We start from the raw sequence: 27,288 nt of genomic DNA on the forward strand, positions 1-27,288 counted from the left end.
GCTAGTGTTGCCTATACTGTTTATCACAAAGGAAAACAACAAAACACAAAAGCTAAAAACTAAATAAAAGCATTAATCCATATTTTCATAGTTATGGGCAGGCCTGCTTTCTACTGTCAGTAAGGATCTGGTTGGTCATTAACCATTCAATGCGCTGGAGTGTGTTGTTTTTTCCTTCCCCTGGGCATTGTGGATAGAAGCCAGCCAGCTCATTACGGCTCCTTTGGAGCATTTTAATTGTTAATCCTAAACAAAGACTTGGTCTCTGCGGCCACTTCTGTGCCACGTCTCAAACTCTGCACCTCACCCTTCACAATAAGGACCGAATGTGGGTGCGGAGGAGCTGATAGCATTATTTTCTATGTACAGTCACTTAGAGCAGGCCTGTGGGATTTTAAAGCATTCACCCAACCCTACTGTTCAGTAGCTGTAAAACAATGTAAAGAATGTTATTCTCATTCCTCACTGTATGGATCTTTGTTGGTTTAGGCATGAACACATTCAGGTGGTTATGGTTTTGACCTGGCATACTGTAGCTTTGGAGATGAGTATAGGTGTACATTATTCAAATTCATATTCATCTTACAGTGCTGCATATGTCTTTGGTAGTAGATGTACAACTTTGAGCAGAACATGTTATAAAATGTGACATGAGTTGGAAAATGTCTGATTTCTTTTCATATAAAATATTCTAAATCATAATGTTATAAATGAGAGACACATTATTTAAAAGCTCATAATCATTTTCTCTCTCTGGCATATTCTCAGGCATAAATTCTCTGAGATGAAAACCACACTGCTGTCACCTGAGCAGTGGATGTTGAAGGAGCGCCCCCTCCTGGTAGTGTTCAGACAGTACCAGCTCCTATCTAGCACTTTTACAGTAAATGGTCTAAAAGCTAGACACCACCATCTACTGGCTATCCGGTTATACTACCTCACAATGCAATTCAAAGGATTTCCAGAATAGCGGTACACCACAAATTAAACTATATGGAAAATATTCATATTTGGGTTTTATAAATTATATAACAACTAATGCAGAGGAAAACCTAACGAAACAACCTGACAGTTAGCCTCTCGTAAGGCGGTAACTCAATCCCTCCATGGTGTCACTATCACAGTCAAGCCCCAAATATGTTCACGTCTCACAATGCTTACTGTCTGTAGTCAGGGGGTCAGAGTGAAGAGGCCCTCTGAAGATGTTGCCCTGCTGACACCAGTGGGACCCAATCAAATGTTTAACTTGAGTGCCAGTCTTGCTGCAGGCCTGGAGGGTGGAGATGCTGCTTGACTGGGCATTGTAGTGGCAGATGCCCTAATTAGGTAAATGGGAACCACCGTGTCACTGTCCTGCCATGTTTGAGTGTTTGAGCGAGCATGAATGATCTACATGATAGCATACAGGATTATGTGACAGTCTTGCTGCAAGCTATATATATATCTACATCTTGCCATATACACACATATATACATATGTGTGTATATGGCAAGAGAGGGCAAGACAGAGACAGAGAGAGAGAGAGAGAGAGAGAGAGAGAGAGAGAGAGAGAGAGAGAGAGAGAGAGAGAGAGAGAGAGGAACAATAGTTCCTTCATATGACTCAGAAGGAGGGGTATATGAGTATCCATAATCATCTCCATTTAGTCTGATCTGTTTGTGTTTTCCTCAGAATGGCCAGGAGGTGGCATGCTTACCTGTTACACTTATTGATTTGAGGACCTTGTTGTGGCATGGACGTACCAGGAGATGGTGCCACCCCTTTTCTGAAAGAAAATTACCAAGTTAAATAAATCATGTAAATCAGTCTCAGCCACAACACCAGACATGGCTTGCTACTCTACAGGACAAAACAACATCAGCACCTTACTACAAGACATGTGACGTATGATGTGTAAAGTCATGTGTGTAGCACAATTTAATTCCTTGCCAAATTGCTATGTAGTAACTATCTTATCAAAGACCACCATCAGCTGACTGAATCCAGAGGTAATTTCAATCACCACGGATGAATTAGCATCGTACTATCTCATGCTGAGTTGAACTGAATCAACTCCAGACACATGGAGGCATAGCAAATTTTGCACTTAGACCACAGGGGGCCAATTGTCCTTGCATCTCATCTACACAACTCAGCCATTATGATGAACATTCCCCACGGGGCTTATATTTAAGCAAGCTACTTTGATTCACAAGGCATTTGCATTTAAAGTATCCTAACACTGCTAAAAATGAACATTTAAGAACATTTTGGGGAGATGAGAGAGTGCTATTCTTCCCACCGCGTGGGGAGCTATCCATGGTCCTGAAAATACCAGGCGACGTAGCTCCCAATGATCGAGTCCACACTGTGTCGATTTCCCCAGAGCAAAGAGTGATCTTGCCCTGTTATCTCGCGTAATGTGAATGCTTAGGCCATGTAGCAGGGTTGAGGTCAATTCAGGGAAATTAAATTAATGAATTGAAAATGATTTATATTAATTAATTAATTAATTAATTAAGCTCATTCATTGATTTTCAATTAACTTCCAGAATTGACTTAAGAGGCTTTTACATCCGCAAAAACACAGCGTTTGCGTAATATCACCAAGTCAATTTCCCGTATGTGCAAATATACTTGGCCAAATAAAATAATTCTGATTCTGATTCTGATTCTAATATCAAATATCAACTTTTTTCAAAAGGCTTAATATCAACTTTTTGGCATTAACCCACTATTCTGCGTTTCTACTATTCTTTTGTAGACTATGCTGTTTCGCATGATGAAGCAATGTAGGCTTAATGACATTTATCTCACAATTGACATTGACTTCATTGAGTGTCTAACGAGTGCCTAGGGTGTGTTTCAGACACACTAAAACCGAACGTGGTATGCTTTAATGCCCATGATACTGATGAATGAATGAACGAATGAATTAATGAATTGGGATACCCATATGTGATTCATTTCATCTGCATGTTCGGATGATGTAATGATGTGTCCAGAAGGTTTGCCGCAGGTACCACTATCTGCCCGTTACTTGGGACTCCCGCAGTCCTTTGAGTTCTACTCCAGCTCTATCCATTAAACACGCAAGCGTCAATTGAGTCTGGCTATAGAAAATGATACCAGAGTTCTGCCTATAGAACTTTGAATGGGATATGTCTCTCCGATTTAGGTGGCGCACTGTCAATACGCCACCACTTGTCGCTCTACCAGCATGAAAAGGAGCGGGCGTGTGGAGAGAAAGAGAGGCGTGCGCCACGGCATTGTCGGATACGCTAAAGTGGTGTAATAACTCCACGTCCACCTTCACTGCAGCGGTCTGGCCAGCAATGTTTTGAAAATGTAAGCGTGAAGCTTCGTCAATGCTATTGGAGCAACGTCTCTCTGCGTCCTCGTTGTTTACAAAGGAACTGGCGTGGACTGTGGTGCAACGAGCAGTAGTGGGTGTGCGCTGGTGTTCCTATAGCCTAGGTGCTGCGGGGAGAGAGGAGCTCATAATTACCTATTTACCCGGGTGTGCACCTCGCTCTCTCTGACTAGAGCAAAAGAAGACACGGATGATGTGTTTTTACACCCTATCGTTCTCCATCCTCTCTCGGTTAAAAACAAGGGATTCCATCGAGAGAGTGTTGAGAGATTTCACATAATTGTTTTCTTCTATTGAGCGAGTTTGTTTTACGCAAGGGTTTGATCCACTGTGACAACCAGAAAATCAAGATGAAATTTCCAACGGAGAACCCAAGAAAACCAGGGAACTTGAACCCTGCACCAGGTTTGTATACCGGAACGTTTATCAATACAGCAGATCAATTGATTTAATACAATCAGTATGAACGTCAACAGTCTATTATTGGTTTGGTATGTAGCCTATAATCAGTTGTTGCTGACACATAAGTGTTTTTATAACAATTGTCTGGATTGAGTAGCCTGGCATTCATCACAGTGACCACACACATGGGCATGTGTTGCATGGCCACACATCCAAGGTGCAATGCCGCAATCCACACCATTGTTTTGCATATTGTGTCTTATCCATTATACCCATTCTCATTTAATACCCTAAGCTCTATACTACTGTATAACATGTTTTTGATAATTGCTACTTGGGTGGGGGCACTAATGTGTCTACCAAATAAACTGCAGATGATGCCATGTCTGCAACCCGTCAAAGCACCGTCAATCATCGCACTTGCCGAGACTTGTGTCTAGATAGTGAACACCATGCGAGGGATAGGCCTAATGCCACATTAGCATCTTAATTAGCTTTATGCAATCAACTGGGCGCGTACCGATGTCTGCTTAGCGTTCATATCAGTTGGTCCAGGCACGACTTCTTGCAGCTACCTCTTGCTAGTATTCCCCATCACCTTAACACGAGGAGAACATGTGTTTCGTCAGGGTTTTTTTTAAAATGTAAATACTGATGTGAAAAAATTTATTTATTCTATAAGGTCTTTGAGATAAAGATTAATTCAGGCAGTTGGTAATGTAATGAAAAATGACAATAGCTGCAGTAGCCTATAGAGATGTATTGTGTGGTAGGTATAACATTACCTCATGGGTAGACCGTAGAACAGTGGGTAGATCCCGCCAATCGTGCATGTATAGCACGTCCATGCGGCTGGCTCCCCTATTCATACCGCCACATGTTTACCCAGCCGCACAAGCCAATGCAAGTGATTTATATGTCTATCTGTTTTTTTACGGTATGACCTTCTGCGGAAATGTCAGCAGTGTTTTACGGGCTACATGTAGTCATGTGTTGCACACACGCAATTATTCTCATTTTTTAGGCACGCAGTAGTGCTCATCAAAATTCATTGCACCTGCCAAAGCATGCAGTGTTGTGATTGTGAATGTTTTCCACCCAGTGCAGTTAAATGGTTACATAAATCACACGCACTAATTGTATTGGTTTTCATCAAAATCTCCCTTTGTGAATGAGATGTGGTAGAACGGTTACGACTTCCATTAAATCATTGCATAATGACTGTGTTGACAGCATCTCGAAGGTAACGTTAGGAATCCAAGCAATGCAGCTTAACAAACCATAACTTTAGGGGATTGATTATTGTGACTAAATGTAGATGCATATCACCAGTGAAAATGACAAATAAAATATCAGCTCCAGGTTTTGAAGTCAGAAGCAGTAGGGTACAGTATCTACAGCTTTTACATCATGCTGTTGTTTTCATATGGGTTCATACATAGACCAATCCATGAGTCATTCTCACCCAACATTTGGCGCTGCCCAGAGCTTGTGAATCCAATAGCATGGTGGAACACTACACTGCTCATGGATGTCTGCTTTTCATAAAGCACACAGACATGGTGGATGCACCCTCTCTCTGCAACTCTATGCTGCTCAGACAGTTAAGGACACAGACTCCATTAGTGTAACATATTTATATCCCTGGGGCTGAATTTCTTCACTTCTTCAGAAATTCTTCAGTTTTAAAAGCTACAATTATATGAAGTAGACGTAGTTGTAATGATATAAGTAGTTGACTTGCAGTTTCCCTTTGTCTCATTGCTGCACCATAAAGTATCATTTCCCTCACTTTCCTCATTGCAGTGGCGGTCCATACCAACCTGGCCCCCCCAAAGAAGGTCCAGCCAAGCATGCTGCAGTCCAGCTTGGTCCAGGCCAGCGTGGCCACCATGCAGAACCCCATGGGCTGCACCATGCCCCGGCTCTCCGTGGCCCCGCGGCCTGCCAGCATGGTGGCCAGCATGGAGGGGGTGGCCGACGGCTCCGCCCTGCTCACCGTCATGAAGTGGAAGACGGTCCTGGCGGTGTTCGTGGTGGTGGTGGCCTACCTGGTGGTGGGAGGCCTGGTGTTCAGGGCGCTGGAGCAGCCCTTCGAGAGCAACCAGAAGGACACCATCACTATGGAGAAAGCAGCGTTCCTGCAGAAGCACCCCTGTGTCTCGCCTGCTGAGCTGGAGGCGCTCATCAAGGTAAGGCAGGCCAGGCAGCCCAGCCGCCAGCCTGGGTCGATACTCCAGCTCTCTTCCAGCCCTGGCTGGGGTCCCTAGTGGGGACTAAGGTCTGCTGAAACCTGACCTCCATATTGATCAGACGCCACCCAAGCCCCACACAGACAATAAACACCGCCAGCCATCTAGGAATTGGAAGTGAGCCACACTAGATATAGACCAGTGTATAAAAATACATGTAAAATAAGTCTAGCTGTCTGTCATATGACTGCCCTGTGGGTGGCGGTGGATTTTGATAGACAATGAACAGGCTACATGCTACTTGTGCGAGATGACCAGTCTGCCTGTCAGCCTGTTTGCCAAAATATGACATCTTTCAGGCCCATGCTGCCAGCGCCAGACGCTCCTCACTGTGATGCCTAATGACACTTGTTATTACTAGTGCTTCGCTGGGAACGTGGGTTGCATAACAAAGCCTCAAAGATGCGGCTGAGGAGACTGAGGAGAGGCAGGGAATAGATCAGAACGTCTATCCCCACTATTCAGAGAACTGTGTAATGGATCCTCACTCAAAGAATAGCCTTAGAACAATGTTTTATCTGAGTCATAGGAGAGCAGTAGCTTCCCATACATTATTATGTAATGTAATTTTTTTCTGCACCACTATTGATTTGTCTCTTTCTCTCATTAGGTCTGTAGCTTAGAAAAGTTGGCAAAGACCCCTGTCACTGCAATTCTAAGCCTTTTTCCATTAAGTCATTCTATTCACTTCTTTATTTAGATTCTCATCTTGATTGATTTGACTTGCAGGGGTATGCCTGCCAATTCTTTGACTGCTGCTTCATGTCAGTCGATTAGCCTACACTGAGACCTCTCAGATATAGCTCAAGGAAATCTATCAGGGAACAATAGCTGCAACAATCTGTGGATAGCTAGACCCTTTAAACCGGCAAAAGGGAAACTGGACTTGGAGAGGATAAGCCTCATAAACTGGGCTTTATTTGACTTGAACTGCAGGACTCTCACTTTTGCAAGCCCAAGGGTTTTCAGGGCCAAATGCTTACAGCTCCTCATAAAAGTGGAAGAGTGGAACCCAAGTGTTTGGACCGGCCAGTTATTGACGCTACATGAAATCCGGTATGATAATGGACAGAATAATGCAGAGCACGGTCCCTCTGGTGAGGTGTGAACACCAGTTATGGAACGGAGCCAAGCTTCACTTGGCTGGTTTACTCATACACAGTGGAACACAAAATGACAGTGTGAATTTAAGTGTGAAATGTAAAAAAACCACTTCCCTTACAATAACTAAAGATCTTGATTAGGTCTCGATTGGTGGTGATAGGGTTGTTTTAACAGTAAAACATCAGGTTGTAATTTATGTTGTTTAGGAGAAACCAGAGGCAGCCAGCCATTTATCTTGGTTAGGAGAAATAGTGAAATTGGCTAAATAAGACGCTGATCAAGTGCCAGATCCATTCCAATCTGGAAGACACTGCTGTGGAATGGAGGAGTGAAAATGCGATTGCAAAGGCTCACTACCTTCACAAGCATTGGCAAGGGACTTCTAGATCAAGCTGTGTGTTTTTGCTTGTACGCTACAGCAGAGGCTATTTCACATTCATATAACACATTCAACATGGGCTTTCTCAGGACCTCCATCTCAGGGTGCTTTCCCTTTGATAGGGCTCTTTAGGAGTGATTATCATTAAAGCAACAGTAGCCCGCTTGATATATGCAGTGATAATTACCCTGATTTTCAGGCTATATCAAGTCTTAAAGTCTTAAAAGCATCTACTGGGGATTCAATTATTCATTAGGCCATCCAGTAGCAGCAGGAGGTGGGATGGAGGTGTGGCTCGGCTAGGGGAATATTGACTGCTCCTCCGGGTCTCAGTTGGGGATTACAGCACTGTAGTTTGAGATAAAACCCTCCATGTTCTCAAACCACATACAGTACACAGTGCTATGTCCATCAATCCCTCAAAATCCTGCATTGTGTCACATCTTGTTTTGCATTGTATCTGATCATAAGGTCCACTCCATCACACACGGATTCTAGAGGCTAATCACACTGATTCAAAAGTAAACCCCCCCATATCTTATCAGATACCATTGGGTTGGTTTTGCCGCTCTAATAACCTGAGTCATTGTTTTGGTAGTGACTATTCCCAGCTGAGGATGAACAGGAGGCAGGGTGCAGCCTGTGTAGATACTGTAACACATGGTGTGGTTGTTAGGGTGAGGCCGTGGTGTGTCGCTCCATCCCACTGGGATCCCGCCCCAGTGTTTTTACTAATTACCCAACACTAGGACCAAGTGAGTCAGAGGTGTGGAGTGTGGCTGTGTGGTGACTCACCCACCTAGCTTACAGCGTATCTCACTGCCTCTCTCTCTCTCCCTCTCTTTTTCTCTCACTTGAGGGGAAAGTGCACTTTCGTTTTTTTCATGTGACTGCAAACGCACACTCTGTGCTGACGCAGTCTCAAAAGATTACCTGCAGGGTAAGACTGGGCTTGAACTCCTCAACCGTTCTTACTGTTAAACACATTAAATAGCAGTGTGAGACATGGGGACCCATATTCATCTTATATGCCATAGGCTTAGTCCTAACATTTGAAGGTTGTGAGAGAAAAACCTTCAAAAGGTCATTATGTTGGCATTTGTCATAATATAGTATGCAGAGATTCTGTCATCCTGCCACATATCAGCTACGTGTATCCAAAGTATCATAATTCTTAGCTATTTGATGAACTCACTACTCCTTTCGCACACAGCATTATTGACTTCTGAAATCCAACATGAAAGGTGAAGCCTCAGAGGTAGATGTGTGCCATGCTCCTGTGTCTAAGTCTACAGGACAGGCAGGGCTGGGCTGCAGCCAGGCTTCTAGGGGGAGATATATATTTCCTCACAGCCCTCTGTGTGAGTTCTATGGCTAAGACAGCGACAGCCTCCCCCTGTGAAATCTCTAGTACACATTTTCCTCTGCTGTATAATGGGGGTAGGGAGTGAATACGAGCTCCATCAGCTGCAGAATGTGTCCCTCTGTGCCAATACCTTTGCCTATTACTGGTCTCTTGCTGAATTGCTCAAGTGGCAGTAACAAAACATAAGAAGAGAACCATTTTCCCAGAGAAATCTCTCCTGCACTACTGTGTGCTGTGGTGTTGATTGATCATGCCGATAATAATGATGAGTAAGGCATTCACGGGTTAACTGAGGAGATGCTTCACACATTGATGGGGATCAGCAGAACATTGGGCATGAAAACACATGAAGTGAAAACAGTCCTCTTAGAGGTTACAAATACAGTGTAGAGAAAACCATTTGATTAAGCAGTTACAGTACATTAAGCCTTACATGGACTTATATGGACTTTCTGCACTATGAGATTATTCTTGTATAGAATGATGTATATGAAAAGTTATTTTTGAATGTAATACATTATTACGATTATTATTATTATTATTATTATTATTATTATTATTATTATTATTATTATTATTATTATAGTAACACATGACAATATGTCGTGTCAGAGTACAGATCCCTGAAGACATTAGCTACTGCAGAGATAATGCTAATCTTTGTTTGGGTCCTCATTGTGGGTGTGCTGAAGCAAAACCCATTCTGTTAAAATGCTGAGTAGCTTTTTGTTACCCTCGACTGCGCCCCGAGCGTGCTCTCCTCACCAGTCCTCTGATTCATGCAGCACTTTCATTCAGCTTGTTGTAAACAGTGAGCAGGGGAAAGGGGGTTGGGGTTAAACCTCATACTGAAGTAAATCATGTTTTTTTACTGCAAAGTTCACCTCAGTTTGGCAAGAGGAGTTGGTTGAATGCCACCATGATCATCGCCATGATGTGAGATGATCAGACAGGCATGAGCAGGTCCCTATGAGGCTCTCTGTGTACCCTACCACTGAACTATCACGGCCTGCTCTGCCCTTGTTTACTTGACCTTCAGCTCTCCCGCACACATATCTCTCACACCCTGAGACACTTCCTGTTGCTCACCGCGCTACAGCTCCATCTGCCGAGGCGGCTTCCTGCGGGGCAGACTGGCAGAGAGTGTGAGGGCTGCTCGGGGCATCTGCCCCGCCCGGTCGTAGGATCTCCATACCTTCTCAGTGCCGTCACAGTGCCACTGTCATGATGATTCACTGTGCGGAGGCGTCATCAGCGGTAAAGCAGCCATATGTTACGCAACTGGGTCCTGTATTTAATCACATGGGGAAAAAAATTGATGGATACTTATGTGGAAGCCCCCTAGTAACTGCTGTTGTACATCTACTGTGATGTACAGTAGAGCCGAAGTAATTCAGCAGTTTTAGGGATCAAGATAGTAGAAAACTGCAACATAACAATATGGATGACAAGATTTTCACCGTAGACTCGTAAGTGCTGCAAATGTTGACAGAATGCAACTACCTTTGTCCATTAGATGTAGTGATTTGATGTGCACTGTATGTCTCTCTCTGTTTCTCTTTCTAGCACTCTGTGGATGCTGTGAATGCTGGGGTCAGTCCAATAGGAGATACGTCCTATAACTCCAGTCACTGGGACCTGGGGAGTGCCTTCTTCTTTGCTGGAACAGTGATCACAACCATAGGTGACACACTGTATTTACACACCTGCCTCTACATTGATCACATTGAAAATTCATTGGGACCAAATCGATCAAATCAGTTTACATTACATTAGCTGTTATCTGTCCTTTTAACAGCTCTCCCAGGAATAGGCAATAGATTGTTCAGGCCCAAACCATGATCATATTGGTGGCAATACCCGAAAACTGCCCCTCAGGGTTTTCATAACATAGAACAGGGATTGGGCTGTGACTATTAGTCATCCCCCAGATGAAATGGAGTGAGCTTTTCCACTCAGGAGAATAATCTCCTGTCAGACTGAAGAATGTTCCATATTATGTTCTAAAGCGGACACGACAAAACAGTTTTTCCACCTTCACTTCCACAGATTATTTTGTATTGTTGTCTGTTGGTGTGTTAAGGGAGGATGGAGAATTTTATTTAAGGGGTTTCTAAACTGAGTTGAAGTGTGGTTAGACATTCTGGCATTTCATTCTCAAGCACCACAGTGTCCATAGACTTGACAACAAGACAATAGAGTGTTGTTGTAGCTGTGTGGAAATCACAGAATCAATCAGACCACGGTCTTGAAAATAACTTTCAGAATCATTATTTCTCTTGACAATTGGATGTCACCTTCTTGATGGATGGGGAATAGAAGCCTTTCACTTCCAGTTCAGACTGTGATTAACTCAGAAGACTGGACGACACTCCCCTCTGTGATGCTAAATTGAAACAGACACCCTGCAAGCAGTGGATGAAGGGCCAGACAGCACATGTTCAGCCATTTTAACTTTCTAAATAGTTGGCTGTGAGAGCCAGATGGATTTGCTACTGCGCAAACACCATTGTGTTTGTCCCATCCCAACCTCTCTCTTTTTCCTTCACAGGGTATGGTAACATCGCCCCATCGACTGAGGGTGGGAAGACATTCTGTATCCTGTATGCAATATTCGGCATTCCTCTCTTTGGGTTCCTCCTAGCTGGTGTGGGTGATCAGCTGGGGACCATATTTGTAAAGAGCATCGCCAAGGTGGAGAAAATGTTCAGGGTGAGTCAAAAGTCACGCATTACATTTATCCTTATTAAGTCTATGAAAACTATCAATAACATAGTGCTGGTGATGATGATGTTTTGATATGACAATAGTAACTCAATGTGCCAAAAACTGAATATGAATAGAGATCATTATAGATAATATACTGTATAAGATAGGTGGAGGGCTTTAAGTTTTATTTTTCAGGTGAAAGTGGCAAGTTTCCAGTGCTAGTCTGCTAATGATGTGTGGGGTCTGCATGATTAATTGTACAGTAAATGAGTGTCACAGAGCTTCACCCAGATTGGCCCAGCAGATAGCCTCTGTTCCACAGCCCTATCAGTGGGATGGCAGAGTAAGACAAACAGGGACACCTGTGGAGGGAGCTGAGGAGAGAGCTGCCTCAGAGACAAAGAACATAGCCACAGCACCACCATCACGTCTCATTTAAGCTAATGACTAATCTTTGGCTCATTAGCAGGTGTTCAAGCTGATAAATATACGCCATCTTGTCAGAGTCATGAATGTCCTCTCTCAAGCACTGTGAGGCCGCCAACCGCAGAGCAACGACACTGTGCACTCTGCTAAAGATTGCCTTGGCATAATGGCCCACGCCACTCACGCTGTGTGTGTGTGTGTGTGTGTGTGTGTGTGTGTGTGTCCTCTACGTTTACAGCGCAAACACAACCAGATTAGCCAAACCAAGATCAGAGTGGCCTCCACCTTACTCTTCATCCTGGCTGGGTGCATCCTCTTTGTCACCATCCCGGCTGTCATCTTCAAGCACATTGAAGGCTGGACTGGGCTCGAGGCTATTTACTTTGTCGTCATCACTCTGACCACTGTTGGAATAGGAGATTATGTGGCTGGTGAGAACTATTAATTATCAGCCTGTGTTTCTATAGCCATTTCTGTGTGCCATAATTATGTTGTACTGAGCATTAATGGGAAATTTGAACTTTCATAATAACAGCTGCTGCACACTTTCATAATGAGCTTCGCACTTGATTATGGTCGAAAGTACTAAGTAGTTTCATAAGAATGCCTTTATTTCATAGCTGGGCTTACCACAAGTTTGGTTCTGTGCTATTTCAATCACGTCTGTGCTATTTCCACTGAGGCTAGGTTCATCAGTGATGGATGTGGGCATCTGTGGACATGCTTATAATGTGAAATGCAGTTGTTTATTGCTTTAGTGAAATTGAATCCATTAACAGTATCAGATAGCTTGATCTCACTGAAAGAGCCTGCCTGCACCACACACCCAGCCACACGCTGACTATTTCTCCTCCAATCACTCTCCAACACACAAGTGCTTGTCAGAGAAAAAAACATGCAAGAAGCACTTGTCTGAGAAAATTAGGTTTGTTTTTCTGTTCTGTAGAAAAACAAACCTAATTTAAAAAATGTTTTGTAATGGTAGCAAATGTGACATAAGTGATTATCAGCTCTCTCATCATTCTAAAATGTTCATAACTTATTTGTATCCAACAGGAGGTGACCGGAGGATTGAGTATCGTAAATGGTACCGACCACTGGTCTGGTTTTGGATCCTAGTGGGTTTGGCCTATTTTGCTGCTGTCCTGAGCATGATTGGTGACTGGCTGAGGGTCCTGTCCAAGAAGACTAAAGAGGAAGTAAGGCTTCTTAATTCTGGCTGGCATTACAGGATTATCCTGCTATAGTGCCACATGGCCCAGTCAGACTTTGGTCTGGTTGCAGTTTGTCCTTGTGTAAAAAATTGATGTTATGGTAGCCATAAAATGTGATAGAATCTCAAGTATTGGTTTGTGCTCCAGGTTGGGGAAATCAAGGCCCATGCAGTGGAGTGGAAGGCTAATGTGCGGGCCGAGTTCAGGGAGACACGGCGACGCCTGAGTGTGGAGGTCCACGACAAGCTCCAGCGAGCCGCCACCATCCGCAGCATGGAGCGTCGCCAGCTGGGCCTGGACCAGCGAGCCGTGTCCCTGGACATGCTCTCCCCAGAACGCCGGGCCGTCTTCAACAGCCTGGACACCAACCACTTCAAGACCTCATCCCAGGAGAGCATCGACATCAAGCTCAACAACCTGCGCCTGCGGGGGGCTGAGCAGTGTGAGCCCCGCACGGACCACAAGACCTCCTCCGAGGATAACATCTTCAACCGCCTGGGCTCCGTCACCAAGCTGGCCAAGCGCAACAAGAACCGCGACCTGAAGAAGAACATCCCCGACAGGCCTTGCAGTGAGGGCTGTAGCACCCCGACCTACGGCTGCAGCACCCCCACCTACGGCTGCAGCACCCCCACCTACGGCTGCAGCACCCCCACCTACGGCTATATTACCCCCACCATGGATGAGGAGAAGAGGAAGGAGGAGGGGGAGGATGAGGAAGAGGAGGTAGACAAGGAGGTGAACACCAGCATGTCCGATTTCCCACTGTTCGTGGAGGTGTGCAAGCCCCTGAACGGGTTCATACCCGCAGCGCAGACCAAAGAAAACGAGAGCGAGACTACACTTGAAGACAAAGAGCTGCATATTCAGATGGATCCATAGACTCTGTCATTGATTCCTTACAGAAAAGGAGGTTTTAAACACCACCCTACGTGCCTTAACTCTCTCTTACTCCTCTGTGTGCTTACAGTAACAGTGGGAGATCCTGTGTCCCCATGTGCTATATGATGTTTGATTTATTCACTGTGCCCGATTAACCTGAAAGAAAGACAATAGGCTTTCTGTTTTCAGGTGGTTAAAGATTTTATCAGTTCTCCTGGTACAGTACAACATGTTCATTACAGTGAAATAGGGAAAGATGGCTGCTATTGAGAGGTGTCAGGAACAAAGCAATTAAGATGCAGTAGCAGAACTGCTATGGTGATCCTTTTGGGCCTCTGACTTTTATGCACATGTTGACCTTTGAGTTGGTGCTGGTCCTAAATTAATTTCTATGGTCATTTTAAGAAAGAAAACTGTTGCTGAAGAGCAATATTGCAAAAGACTGGAAAGCCATTGTGAAATGTAAGACTCTCACGTTGTGGTTGTCCTCATTCCATTAGTATGAGCAAGAGGCATCAAACTCTTAAATCCATATGAAAATGAATGAAAAACGAATAAAAACAGCCACGTTGTCTGTGCATGGTCCCAGAGCTAAGCTGTTGTTTGATTACAGTGTATTAATACGCTATCCAGTTCATTAACGTTTAACACTTACTAAATCTCAGGGCTTGTGGTCCTAATGTTGTCGTTGAATTATGTGTCTGACGTATGCTGCATTCACACTTTGAAAGTAAGAGGGGCTTTTCTTGCACTTCTGCGTTCTGGAGATGACAGCTTATGACAATGGAATGGAAGATAAGCCATAGAACAATGGAGAGAAATGTCCCAAATTGCAAGTTACCAGATAGGGAATGTAAGAAATTTTGAGGATAATGAGAGTGAGAGCTGTTTAAGGTGATCTTGTCTATGACATCAATACAATGACAAGCTTGAATAGAGTAAGCTGACATCTTTATTATACTTGACTTGATTAATTGTACCATGTAATGTCTGTAAAGAACATTCACATATTCAATTTCATACTTGAGATGACACTGTAAACGTACGGTACGCAAGTAAAACGTTTTGTGTTTTGTTTGTATTCACTGATTGTATTACAGTGATTACAAACCCTTAAGATTCAGATTCAAGGGTTAAGTAACATTACCTCTCTATCTCTACCTGACTCACACACACACACACACACACACACACACGCAAACACACACACACACACACACACACACACACACACACACACACACACACACACACACACACACACACACGCACACACACATATCATACAGTATGGCCACACCAAAAACTAGAACAGCATTTCCATTCCTTTCGTTTGCATCGATATTGGTGCAGCATTAACCTAGTGTGAATGCAGCAAAGGACTCTCAATGTTTGTTATGAAAACGCTACAAATAAATAAAAACTCAAAGCATAAAAAGAAACTTGCAACAAGGAAGAAAAAGCATGCTATTTTGCAAAATATATTATCATGATATATGGTATTGATTGTACCACCACATGCTTCAGAAGACAATGCTTACTATAGCGTTTTTTAAATGCCATGTTGAGCTAATGTGGGCATCACCTGCTCAGTATTTGAACGTTGTTCACCGTATTACTTGTGCAACCATTACATTAAATGTAGTGAGTGCCTTTTGGAAATAAATATCACTGAATGACGTGCTTTTTGGAGTCGCTTGTGTGTCAATAATGGACTTGGGTTACTGTGTCCACCACATCTCTATTTTTCAATCTGCCCTTGTGTGGTAGTTATCAGAGATTTTCATCAGGCCGGAAAAAGGATGTCTTCCCAGTTATCACCCACATATCACTTTCAGTCTTGTTGGCAATGACCTCACTGACATTGAACTAATCCCCCATTTTGGCCATCCGTTCCTGTGTACCCTGGAGATATCCCACTGAACTCTATCACCTTCAAACTAGCTTCCTGCCATAGAACCCACTCTTCTCTATAGATATCAGCACCTTCCTTTTTAGCAAAAGGTTGTGATTCTTTAAGAGTAAGAGTCTTACAGAAACAACAAGGATATAATACCACAGGCTTAAGTACAAAATGTGTATATCATGATCCACTCACTGAACACTTTATTAGGAACACTATGCTAATACTGGGTAGGGCCTCCCTTTGCACACAAAACAGCCTCAATTCTTCGTGGCATTGATTCCACAAGAGTCTGGTCCATGATGACGTGATTGCATCACGCAATTCCTGCATTTTTCAGGTGCACTTTCAAGCTGTGACTGGGAAGGCCACTGAAGAACATTGAACTCATTGTCATGTTCATGAAACCAGTTTAAGACGACTTTTGCTTTGTGACACCATGATAATGCACCATAGTAGCCATTGGAAGATGGGTAAATTGTGGCCATGAAGGGATGCACATGGTCAGCAACAATACTCAAATAGGCTGTGGCATTCAAGCAATGATTGATTGGTATTAACGGGCCCAAAGTGTGCCAAGAAAACATTCCCCACACCATTACACGACCTCCACCATGAGAAGGTATACAGGTGTTCCTAATAAAGTATTCGGTGAGTGTATATAAACATCAACAAGAAAGACTGTGACCTTTCTCCCATTTGAATGACATTTGAAAATCTGTATGAGGAGAGATACGAGATTTAAGCTGGGGCTTTAGCTTTTTATTTCTGGATGCACTTTGAGCATGGGCCAATGCAGAAACTCCAGAGTTTATGCATATCAATTACAGGTTAATTGAGGAGGCTTGGTGCCAATGTTTGATAGATTGTGCAGTGTCTTCTTCTACAGAGCCCTCTCTGCAAACAAATACTGATCCAATTTCAGTCTTGGCAGCTAATCGTGTTATTGAGCCACAAAAACCTCACAGACGCTATTACCTGTCACTAGTATTGACATCCATGACCTTCACGGTAGAATTTGAATGAACTGTAGATGGAGATGTCTGTGTGCATTTCTTGTATTGCCTGACAGACAGTCAATGACAAAATACATTTCTCCCTGGTTGTCATTTTGTTTGTGTACAGCATTTTCACTCTGTTCATTGGCACATCAGATTATAGGGAGAAGGGAACGTTACATTTACACTAGCACAGGATGTTATGCCCACTCATTGTCAAGGCACTTTCATGTCTGAGACCAGGATTTACTGTAGTTTTGTCATTTACTTTTTTCTTTCCCTTTGAAGGGCAGATAAAGGTTGAAATTAGCATTCAGTATTTATATGTGAACTATTGTTCTCATTTCCGACAGAGCTCACACATGGCAGTTCTCACTGACACACGTCCTCAGATGCCTCTCAATTAACAGCCACGAAGCTGCGGTAACACCAGCAGTGAAGAACATCACCTTTACACAGTCGAAAACATTTATAGTTTATAAGTTTATACTTTTACAAGTATACACAAGATAATTACCTATTTTATTTGTTTGTCTGTTGAGGTATGGTTCTTAGACATAGGTCTACAGAGTAACAGAGGACCAGGGTCAGAAATTCTATGATATTCAACTCTGATTTGGTATCAAAACTGGCCTTATGAATAAATAATACATGATCATAATGAACCAGTATGTACGTTTGACCAGCCATGAAACTAATCAGCACCTTTATAATTCCACAACACAGCCCAAATCCCATTCTAACTAAGCATTGGAGTAATTATGAAGTTTGAAACAAGTGGATGGGAATCCATTACCGTACTTTAGTCCTCTCTCTACCTAAAAAGCGCTCCAGCAGGCTGACAAATAGATTATTGTTTTATCTATAACAACATGTCCCGCAGGTCAACTACTATGGCTCCCCTGCTCCCCTAGGTCCGACACAGAGACAAACCCAGACACTGTGGCGGAACCCCCACCTGTCACACTGAGTTAAAGGAGGAGAGGAGATGATGAAAGGTCTCCCAGGACAGCAGGAATGTCACTGAACACACACACAGTCTTCCACGGACTCCAGACCTCTTGAGCCCAGACTCTGGTAGCACACATAGATGATAATATCAATTGACTCAATGTTGCTGAAATACCTGCACATAACCAACTGGAATGTGTTATGGCAGATCTATACTTAAAAGATAGCTGCACAGAAAATAATAATCATAGTGGCTGTTTATCTGGGTGGGAAGGCTTATTTTGATAACAAGGATGTTATGGGATTACTAAATCAGTCATGACCTCATGCTGTGTCTTGATGACGTCCTTTCAGAGTGAAATGCAGTCCATCGTCTCCTTCACATGATCTCTTTCAGTCACTGTGGCCTGGGCCAGTCTGGCAAAGTGTGAAGACCAGCTGTGTTTGGCCACCGTGCCATATGGCGTACCACAGGCTCCCTGCTTCACTGATGCCCAAAGTTTGTTGGTGATGAATGTTTCATAATCTTTAGCCCCTCTGGACTGAGGCTTTTATTTTAATCATACCCCCAGCATAAGGCAATAACTGTCAGTAAGGCCACAGCAACAGTCACGATTGGCTTCCCAACCTTGAGTGTGGCAGCAGCACTCTGACAGGGTTGTGATAGCACTGCAGCAGAAAGGGATTCATGACTGTGTCCTGAGGTATCATGTGAGGGAGTCAGCTGGGAGTCACAGTTGATTCCTGCATACAGTGCGTCTTGAGCATGTACTGCATTTCAACAACAGTGTATGTTCTACAGTGTACAACTTAAAGGAGCACAATGCTATGATTGTACAGCCATGGAAGGGACAGGAGAGAAAGATGAGAGAATCTAATACGAAGCACACACAAGCTCATTGTATGCAGACCTAGGTATTGGGTTGTAAAAGTCCTTCAGAAGATGCTGCATACAAATCACACAACATGTGATGCGGCACTGTGTGGTTGCCATGGAAACCGTTGTCTGTGTAATATCGCCCCATGTAAATCTCAGCCAATTGGACTCGGTGAGTTTCTGCCCATGATAGGCCGACAAACTCAGCATCCACCCCCTCAAACATCCTCTACAATAGAATAATATTTTTTTTATATGCTTTATTTTCAATCGTGTATTATGACACAGGCGCCATACAAATAAACCTTGATATTGTGTAATGTAATGTAAAAGCTCTACTGCGGCTGCCTCTCGCTCACACGTGAGTCTCTGGAGATACTCACAGGATGTTCTGTGTAGCTGTGAAGTGGTGCTCAGGCTTTTCCCCAGGCTGACAGAGATGTACAACAAGCCAGGAGATGCTTTCTCTCCTCTACCCCCTCATTCGTTTCACTGTTTACATGAACCTCCCTAAATCTAAACCCCATACATGTTTTTTCAAAACGTAGGCCATAAAATGTAGATCCAATACAATATGATTTTGTGCACAAGACTTCCTTTAATAATTGTCATTTTGGGAGTCTTTGAAAAATAAACATGAAATGCCTGATACCATGGTCTCACTCAATGATCTCGATCACCATGTCGTTGCAGTTGTTGTCACAGTGAGGAATATCCTCTCCCTGTCCGATAACAGTGTCATTGCACATGGTAGGAAGACTTTCTCCATCATCTTGTCCACCAGTCTCCACAACGTCCTCAGCACAATCCCTATCCTCTTCGATGGTGATCACAACATCATTGTTGTTGTTGGACTGGTTTATGGCGAGCTGACTGCGAGCCAGCAGCTGTGGAATGAAGCCAGCAGGTATGAACCTGTTCACTTGGTCAACATGGTTCAAGCAGAAGCCTCTGTACACATGCCATGCCGCCAGAGACATCAGGAGGAGGGAGATGATCGCTACCACCGGCCGCAGGCCCTTGAGAACACTGTCTTCAACAGGAGGCAGTAGTTGGTACTCCACCACTGTCCTGGGATACTGTTTACCTTTAACAGTCTCTACGGATTCACAAAGGTAGTGGCCAGAGTCGCTTGTCAGGGCGTTGAGAATGAGAAGGCCCTCCGTAAACATCAGGTGTCTATCACTAGGGTGCAACGGTTCCCCATCCTTGCTCCAGTGAACCTGCTGGTTCTTGTCTTCCAGGGTACAGCGAAGAAGGACGTTGTTCCCTGGTGTCACTGTCTGTGTCATTGCCTTCAATGTGACTGGAACATGGCACAGAGAGAGAGAGAGAGGGAGGGAGGGAGGGGGCATGTTGTGGATAACAGTCAGTGATGATGGAGAGGTCCAAATTCCAAACCCTAGTTTTTCAAACTCATAATCTACAGTACTGTTCATCAAATAAAGTGGTAGCTTTACCAGAACAGCTGGATTTTTTATTTTTTATTTCAGTCGGGTATTGTCTGATTGGTATACTCATCAATCAAGAGAAAAATAAACGTACCCACAAGCTTGGGACACATAGAGGCATCTGCATCTTTCAGACTCTGAATCCAACTCCTGAGAGATAAGAAATAAACCTTTCGATTTTAGCATAACATGCTCACACTCATACATACTGAGGAATTTTAACAACACATATCATTTAACTGCTCAAGCCATCACATGAAAACATATCAAATGAACAAAAAATGTTTCAAATACTGCAGAATGCAGGCTTGCTATTATGCTAAAAGGAATAATCTACTGAGGAGTTGAAGTTGGACCATACTTGAAGTCTGAAGCTGAGGGTGTGCTGGCCACTGCAGAGCAGTGTCTACTGGACATGTCCCAGCCACAGTACGGGTCCCTGGCCAAGACACAATCTACGCAAGACGTGTAGCGACCGCAGTCCCTCACTGGCACCTGCACAGCTCCAGACTGGGAGCCTGCATACAGCTGACCCTGGGGAAACAAGAGGACAGGAGGACTGTTAAACCAGAATGGCCTTTCATGAAGTGAAGTGAAAAGAAGTGGATCTCTATAACTGACTCAAGTTGTCCTAAACATTATAAAAACATTTTATAACTTGGTTACCGCGTCGGAGGAGAGCCTCAGAATCTGGATGGGCTGTGGAGTCTCAAAAAGCCGCATATCCTCAATGATGACCATGTCACCGTTGTAATTGACAGCTTTCTGGATGGATCCATCGTCTATCAGGGGGAGCAAGACACCTTAGTTATACTCTTTCTTTCTTTCCACCTATCTTCTCAGAGATGTGTGTTGGGCTGATGATTGAGGTGTGTGTGCAGTAGGCTACCTGTTCCGATGAACATTACATTATGCAGTTCTCCATCCAGGGCACGGATCTGATCCACCACGATTCTGTTGAAAGCAGATCCCCTCTTCAGTATCAGTGGGCCCCCTGTCAGTGGGAGGACTACATCCTCCAGGAGAGGCCGCTCTCGGACAAACTGCAACGTCTTGTCAGGTAGGTCCTCTGAGCTCCGGATCCCCAGGTCTCGCAATGCATTGTTTATACACTTCAACACAAACCCAAAGAAATCATGAGTCATATGAGCCATAACTGGGAGATAAAATATAGGCTGCTCTTTCTCTGCAGCATCCTCGGAGCACCAAGTTCTCCCTACTTACCACAGTGAAAGAGCATTGTCTTTCCACCCACCCAAATACATACTTACCATGGTCAGTGACTATACTCTTACCACCCACATCTCCCATACATACTTACCACAGTGACTGACTATTCTCTTCTTTCCCACATACATACTTACCACAGTAAGTGACTGTGACAGTATCGCAGTGAGTGACTATTCACTTACAACCCAAGTCTCCAAATATACTTACCACAGTGAGTGACTATTCTCATACCACCCACCCAAATACATACTTACCACAGTGAATGACTATTCTCCTACCAACCACATACATACTTACCACAGTACATCCATCCACATACATATTTACAGTACCATAGTGAGTGCATTTTCTCAAGGATACGGTAGCACAGGCTCTTACCATCCACATCTCCCAACACACTTAACCCAGTGAGTGACTATTCTCTTACCACCCACAACTCCAAACATACTCACCACAGTGATAGAGAATTATTTTACCAGCCACATACATACTTACCACAGTGATTGACTATTATCTTACCACCCACATACACACTTTCCCCAGTGAGGAATTACCACCCAAATCTCCCTCTTACCACCCACATATATACTTACCACAGTGAGTGACTAAATTTGACCACCCAAACACACTTACCACAGTGAATGACTATTCTCTTACCACCCACATACTTGTACACACTTACTACAGTGAGTGACTATTATCTTACCATCCACCCACATACATACTTACCTCAGTGAGGGACTATTCTCTTCCTACCCACATCCATACTTATCACAGTGAGTGACTATTTTACCACCCACATACATACTTAAAGTACCACAGTGAGTGGCTGTGATCTTACCACCCACATCTCCAAACATACTACAGTGATTGACTATTCTCTTACCACCCACATACTGTATATACTTACCACACTTATCTCTATTCTCTTGCCCCCCATATTTCCCAACATACCAACCACAGTATCTTAAAAGCTGATTCTTAAACCTAAAAGTTGCTTTCCATGGCTTTATCATTCAAGAATAGATGAAAAAAACCTCACCGATCCGGGCCGTGGGATAGGCTCCTGCCCTGCGTATCTCACCCACTTGACCTCCGTGTCCACCTGGACTGGGGTCTTATACCTACCACCGCTGAAGATATCACTAACATCTGACGCGCGATATGAACATACAGCTGTCACGTCCGAGAATTGCCTGTCACATGATGATCAAAACACCTTTCATTATTCCAAGCTCTTGTGAACAGATGAACAGTGTATGATAGCTCTGTCCTTGTCCATCCATTAAAGTCAGTCAGAATCTCAATCCTAGATTAGACGCTAATGCTAACCCAACAGTGACACTATAGGACAGACACTCATGGTAAAACTCACGACTGTGAAGTGAAGACAGCGTAGAACACGCTTTTCCTCCAGTCATCCTTGTCTTCCAATAGAAAGACATCCTGGACCACTGAGGGCAGCAGACTGGGCTCCACCAAAGGGCAGTCTAAACGGGCCTTCAAAAACGTTGTCCATTTGCTCTGGAGTGTCCTCTTACCCCCTACATCCCCCTACACACCAAACATAGTGAGTTACACATTGTTGACCCTCAAATCCCCTACACACCAGCCATAGTTTGTTGATGTTAGTGGGGCCAACACATTGTTTATTACTGTTTGATATCTATTCAGTATCAGATGACTTTGAGGAGAGTAAAACAGCACTACCTTACAAACACGGGCCACGCGAGAGACGCTGATATCTCTCGAGTGCTCAAATTCAACAGCCTTCTCAACGAAAAACATATAAACTTTGTCATCGTCGCCATTAACACTGTTCAGGCTCTCATTGATGACGTCCATATGAATAAACGTTGGCTCTGAAACAACAAATCACATCGAGGGTATTTATTTATTATAGACCCTTGATTGCAGCCGTTACACTCAGACATGTACTGTATGTTCTGATACCCTTTCACAGTATTTTGCTGTTGACAGTGAGTTGCACATTGACAACGTTGACAGAGGGAGAGCTTACCGTTGAGCCAGGAGCGTCTGAATTCAGTCCTCAGTGGCATGGAGGAGCTTCGCTGGAACACAGGCTGTGTGCCCAGGAAATTGAAGGATGTAGCAGAGTAGAGGTCATTCCCTGCCAGAGATAGGAGAGTGACAGTACAGTGTCATCAAACAGAATGGAAATAATGCATCATCTAAAACCGTTAGATTTCATAGATCAGCATATTCATAGATCAGAAAAGTCTTTGGAATGCCTTTATAGTACTAAATCCTGGACTACTTCTCAGTGACTATACTATTGTATGACCTGCTTAGTCATTGAGTAGAACAATCAGCAGTACATACCAATCATTGTCGAGGCGTGTCTTTCGAAAGGGTTAAAGGGACACTTCCCTTTTCCCTCCTCCTGCTTTCCTTCGAGCTTCAATTTTCCATTAGAGTAAGCCTTTGAAAGTGTGTACAATTTGATCGGAGAGGGACATGTGCTGTCATTGATACATGCTTCACAGCTTGTGACCTCATAGAGGAGAACAAAGGGTTCGATGTTTGTATGCTTTCACTGTCGAGAGAGATGCTGTGTCCTACACTCACCATGTAATCACAAGTGGGGCTGTAGGCATTGGTGCCACACACCAGAATCCTGCCATCCTCCACTGACTGCATGGTCTGTATATAGTTTCGGCACTCATTCTGGAGACAGGGTTGAGAATTTGGAAATGGCAATGTCAGTTATGGAGATTTGCAGAGGGTGGGGGGGGTGTTTGAACTTAAGGAGTGAGCTTACCATCTCAACTTGGTTACATGCACACTCACCTCAGCATCCTTTCCCTTTAATTTGCACAACTTGTTCTGTTCCTCAGTTACTGGCCAGTACACCTAAAGCAACAGAGAGCTTCGGTTTACACAGCAAGAGTAGAATGGAGGGAGATTAAGGCTGCGATGACAATGGTTTTGTACAATAAGGAACTGGAGTGGTAACTTAGTTCAAGGCTGGACAAAGCTTCTTGTGAAAATTAAATATTCATTCATTACCACTATCTCTGTTTAATCAATATGATGAATGCAGCTGATAGAGGTTGTTGAGTAGCGGTTCTTACCCCAGCCTTTTGATTGGAGATATCAGTCATGTTAAGGGCATAAATGGCCTCCCGAGCCCCCAGGAAGACCAGGCCCAAGTCTTCTCTCACCACCATGGAGGTGTAATTAAAGACCCCATCCTCCTTGAACATCTTCATGTTGTCTTAGAGAAAAAAATGTATTATTAATGCTAGCTCTGTATCGCATATTGATTTCATTCATTAGCAATAAAACCTTGTTTAGAAATGTCACTTATGCACTCCATCAGGGATATACCCAAATCCATATACATTATTGAATGTACTATATATGTACTATTGTATCATGAGATAAAAGAAAATAGACTTACTGTACTTGTAGAGGATGGTTCTTCGGGGGGCATTGCTGGTGCAGTGCACAGTAAAAACACAGAAGAGTACACAGAAAAGACTGAGGACAATTGTTGACTTCATCTTGTCCTAAGGTTGGTGGGAAAACACACAAACACAGGTTAGGTCAACTAAAACAATACTTCAAACTTACTTCAATTAGTTAAATCCATCCATCCGACATGCAGCTCTGGCTATCAGCCCAGGCCCAAATCAACAAGCAATATGATGACTTTACTTAAGCCTACCTTCCTGTGCGGTTAGCACACTGCACTGTACAGTAAGTAGATCCAATAGTCTTCACTGGACACTGACGACTTCAAAGGACCTGAAAGGATTACTTGGCGCAGTATTTACAGTTTTCAGTGCGTGATGTCATACTAACAGACGTGACCTCATTACATTGACGTCATTACATTTACCTAACTATGACCTCATTACATTTTAAACCAAACATTGACAATGGGACGACGACATGCTCGTCTCTTGTTAAATCAGATACATGTGTGAAAGAAAATATGCTAATTGCTACCAAGATTCCCTAGAGCTATAGACTTATTAATTAGAATGCACCTAAAGCTGATCTCCTTTTTAGTTAATTTCCGCGAGCATCCAAACATTTAGAAGCGACAAGCCCCTCCAGTAGACGCTTTGAACTGGGTTAATTTTTAACCTGCTATATGACCAGACTATAGCACAATTCCCTTCCATTTTGTACATTCAATAAGTAGATTGAAATTCCGATTGAATACTTGCGTGTGTTTTCAGTGTTCGTTTATTTATTCAGTGAAATAAAAAAAAAAAAACGTGGATCCGTTCTCCCGGTGGCCATAACTTTAATGTAGGCCTATTTCATTTGAAATTGTGCTCATTTATCTCCCTGGCAGACATAATGTCATAAGTGAGAAACGATTCAAATGTTAATTATTTTATTATCTGAGATGACAGCGGTCATAAACTGCATTCATCTAGGCGGTATACTGTGGTTTTTGATAGGTTGATCATTCAGATAGGCAGGGGAATAGAACCTTAGACGGGGCATTTCCCGCCGTCTGCTATCAAAGCGAATTTACATAGTTCCAGTAAGTAAAACTCACATCTGTGAATTAACACGCGAATATAGGCTACCAGACCAGCTGATCCCCAGCTGCTTTTTCATTCCAGTAAAGTTTCATTTCTCACGCAAGTGATAGTCAACACCTGTTGTTCTACCCGCGATCTTTTGCCTTCCGAGATTAAGTAGAAGATCTAAGCACTCAGCTAAACGGCAAATCACCTCGTTTGGTTTCAATCCACCCATAGTCTTTCGCACTAGAATCCAATTTGTAAAACAATGAGTTCACTCATCACTCATCTGATGAAATGATGTAATTCTAATTGATCATTTCAGTTAAATACAAGTTATTTCAATGATTAGCCAATGTGTTCACAACAATCTAAGCCAGCTGCTCATTACAGGTTGACATGCCTCATGAAGTCAGCCACTCTGAAATGTGGAGATGTGATGTACTCCCTCTGCATAGTAAATCAAAGGGGCGTTAAGAAGCTCATCCTGTTCTGTAGTTGAACAAAGGAACTGTCCTCTGTGGTGTGCTGTTTAGCCAGAGGAAGAAAACAAAAGAAAGTGATTTGGAAAGGCATTCCAAGTAAAAACTTCAAAGGCAAAAAGCTACAGTCAGAGCGATGAAAGCGGGACGGAGAAGGTTTAGGGAGAGGGCCAAAAACCGCAGCAACAATGAGGAGAGATGGAGGGGGGTCTGCAACAGAACATAGCAAGGGAGAGGATGAAAACACACTTCTAACTGACTTGCCAAAACCATTAAGCGGATACTGTCAGGCTATGAACTTTGACCAACAGAATTTATGTGTGAAAGATTTGACAAGCAAATTGACCAAACACATTTTTTCCTCAATGATGCATTATTCTCTGGTGACGTTTTTAACATGACATTGCTGGGTTTTCCATATAAAATCACAATTCATTTCATTCTAGTTTGCCTCCAAATCACAGGCTTCATCCAGAACTGGTCAAACATCGGCTCAAAATACAATTAATTAATCTAGAAAAGCGACAATTCATGATAATGCAGTAAGCCATAGCAGAGTATTGCACTGACAACCTGGGATGGAATAACTTAGATGAACAGTCTTGTTTATCTTATCCATCAAGACTCCATGTCAGATCATGCTTATTGGAGGATTATAGTGCAGTACTCCTCATTTAGGCCTCTGCTTTTGGTGTCTTGCCCGGGCCATATCTTTGAACAAGAGAATCTTATAAGAGAGGGCAATTCACATGGATCAATTTTGGGGATAATTATATATTGATGCACCATGTTCCATTACTG

At 43.3% G+C, this 27,288-nt stretch overlaps 2 protein-coding genes across 2 annotated transcripts; one reads left to right on the forward strand and one right to left on the reverse strand.

Annotated features, from left to right (window-relative positions):
* Positions 1-3,703: 3,703 nt before the first annotated feature.
* kcnk10a (potassium channel, subfamily K, member 10a) lies at positions 3,704-14,087 on the forward strand (the record flags this gene model as incomplete). Its single annotated transcript, XM_083689095.1, has 7 exons — positions 3,704-3,758; positions 5,562-5,947; positions 10,423-10,540; positions 11,408-11,568; positions 12,230-12,422; positions 13,048-13,190; positions 13,353-14,087. The coding sequence occupies 7 exons, from the start codon at positions 3,704-3,706 to the stop codon at positions 14,085-14,087; spliced, it is 1,791 nt and encodes a 596-aa protein (XP_083545221.1).
* A 5,388-nt stretch (positions 14,088-19,475) lies between these two features.
* LOC310818060 (semaphorin-4E-like) lies at positions 19,476-24,730 on the reverse strand (the record flags this gene model as incomplete). Its single annotated transcript, XM_083688818.1, has 12 exons — positions 19,476-20,122; positions 20,362-20,417; positions 20,629-20,801; positions 20,934-21,049; positions 21,157-21,379; positions 22,540-22,621; positions 22,873-23,051; positions 23,208-23,359; positions 23,518-23,628; positions 24,098-24,185; positions 24,309-24,371; positions 24,593-24,730. 12 exons carry the CDS (start codon positions 24,728-24,730, stop codon positions 19,476-19,478), a joined length of 2,028 nt encoding a protein of 675 aa, XP_083544944.1.
* Between the last annotated feature and the right edge of the window lie 2,558 nt (positions 24,731-27,288).

The sequence above is a fragment of the Argentina silus genome (assembly GCF_951799395.1).
Source record: "Argentina silus genome assembly, chromosome: 17".
NCBI classification, from domain to species: Eukaryota; Metazoa; Chordata; class Actinopteri; order Argentiniformes; family Argentinidae; genus Argentina; species Argentina silus.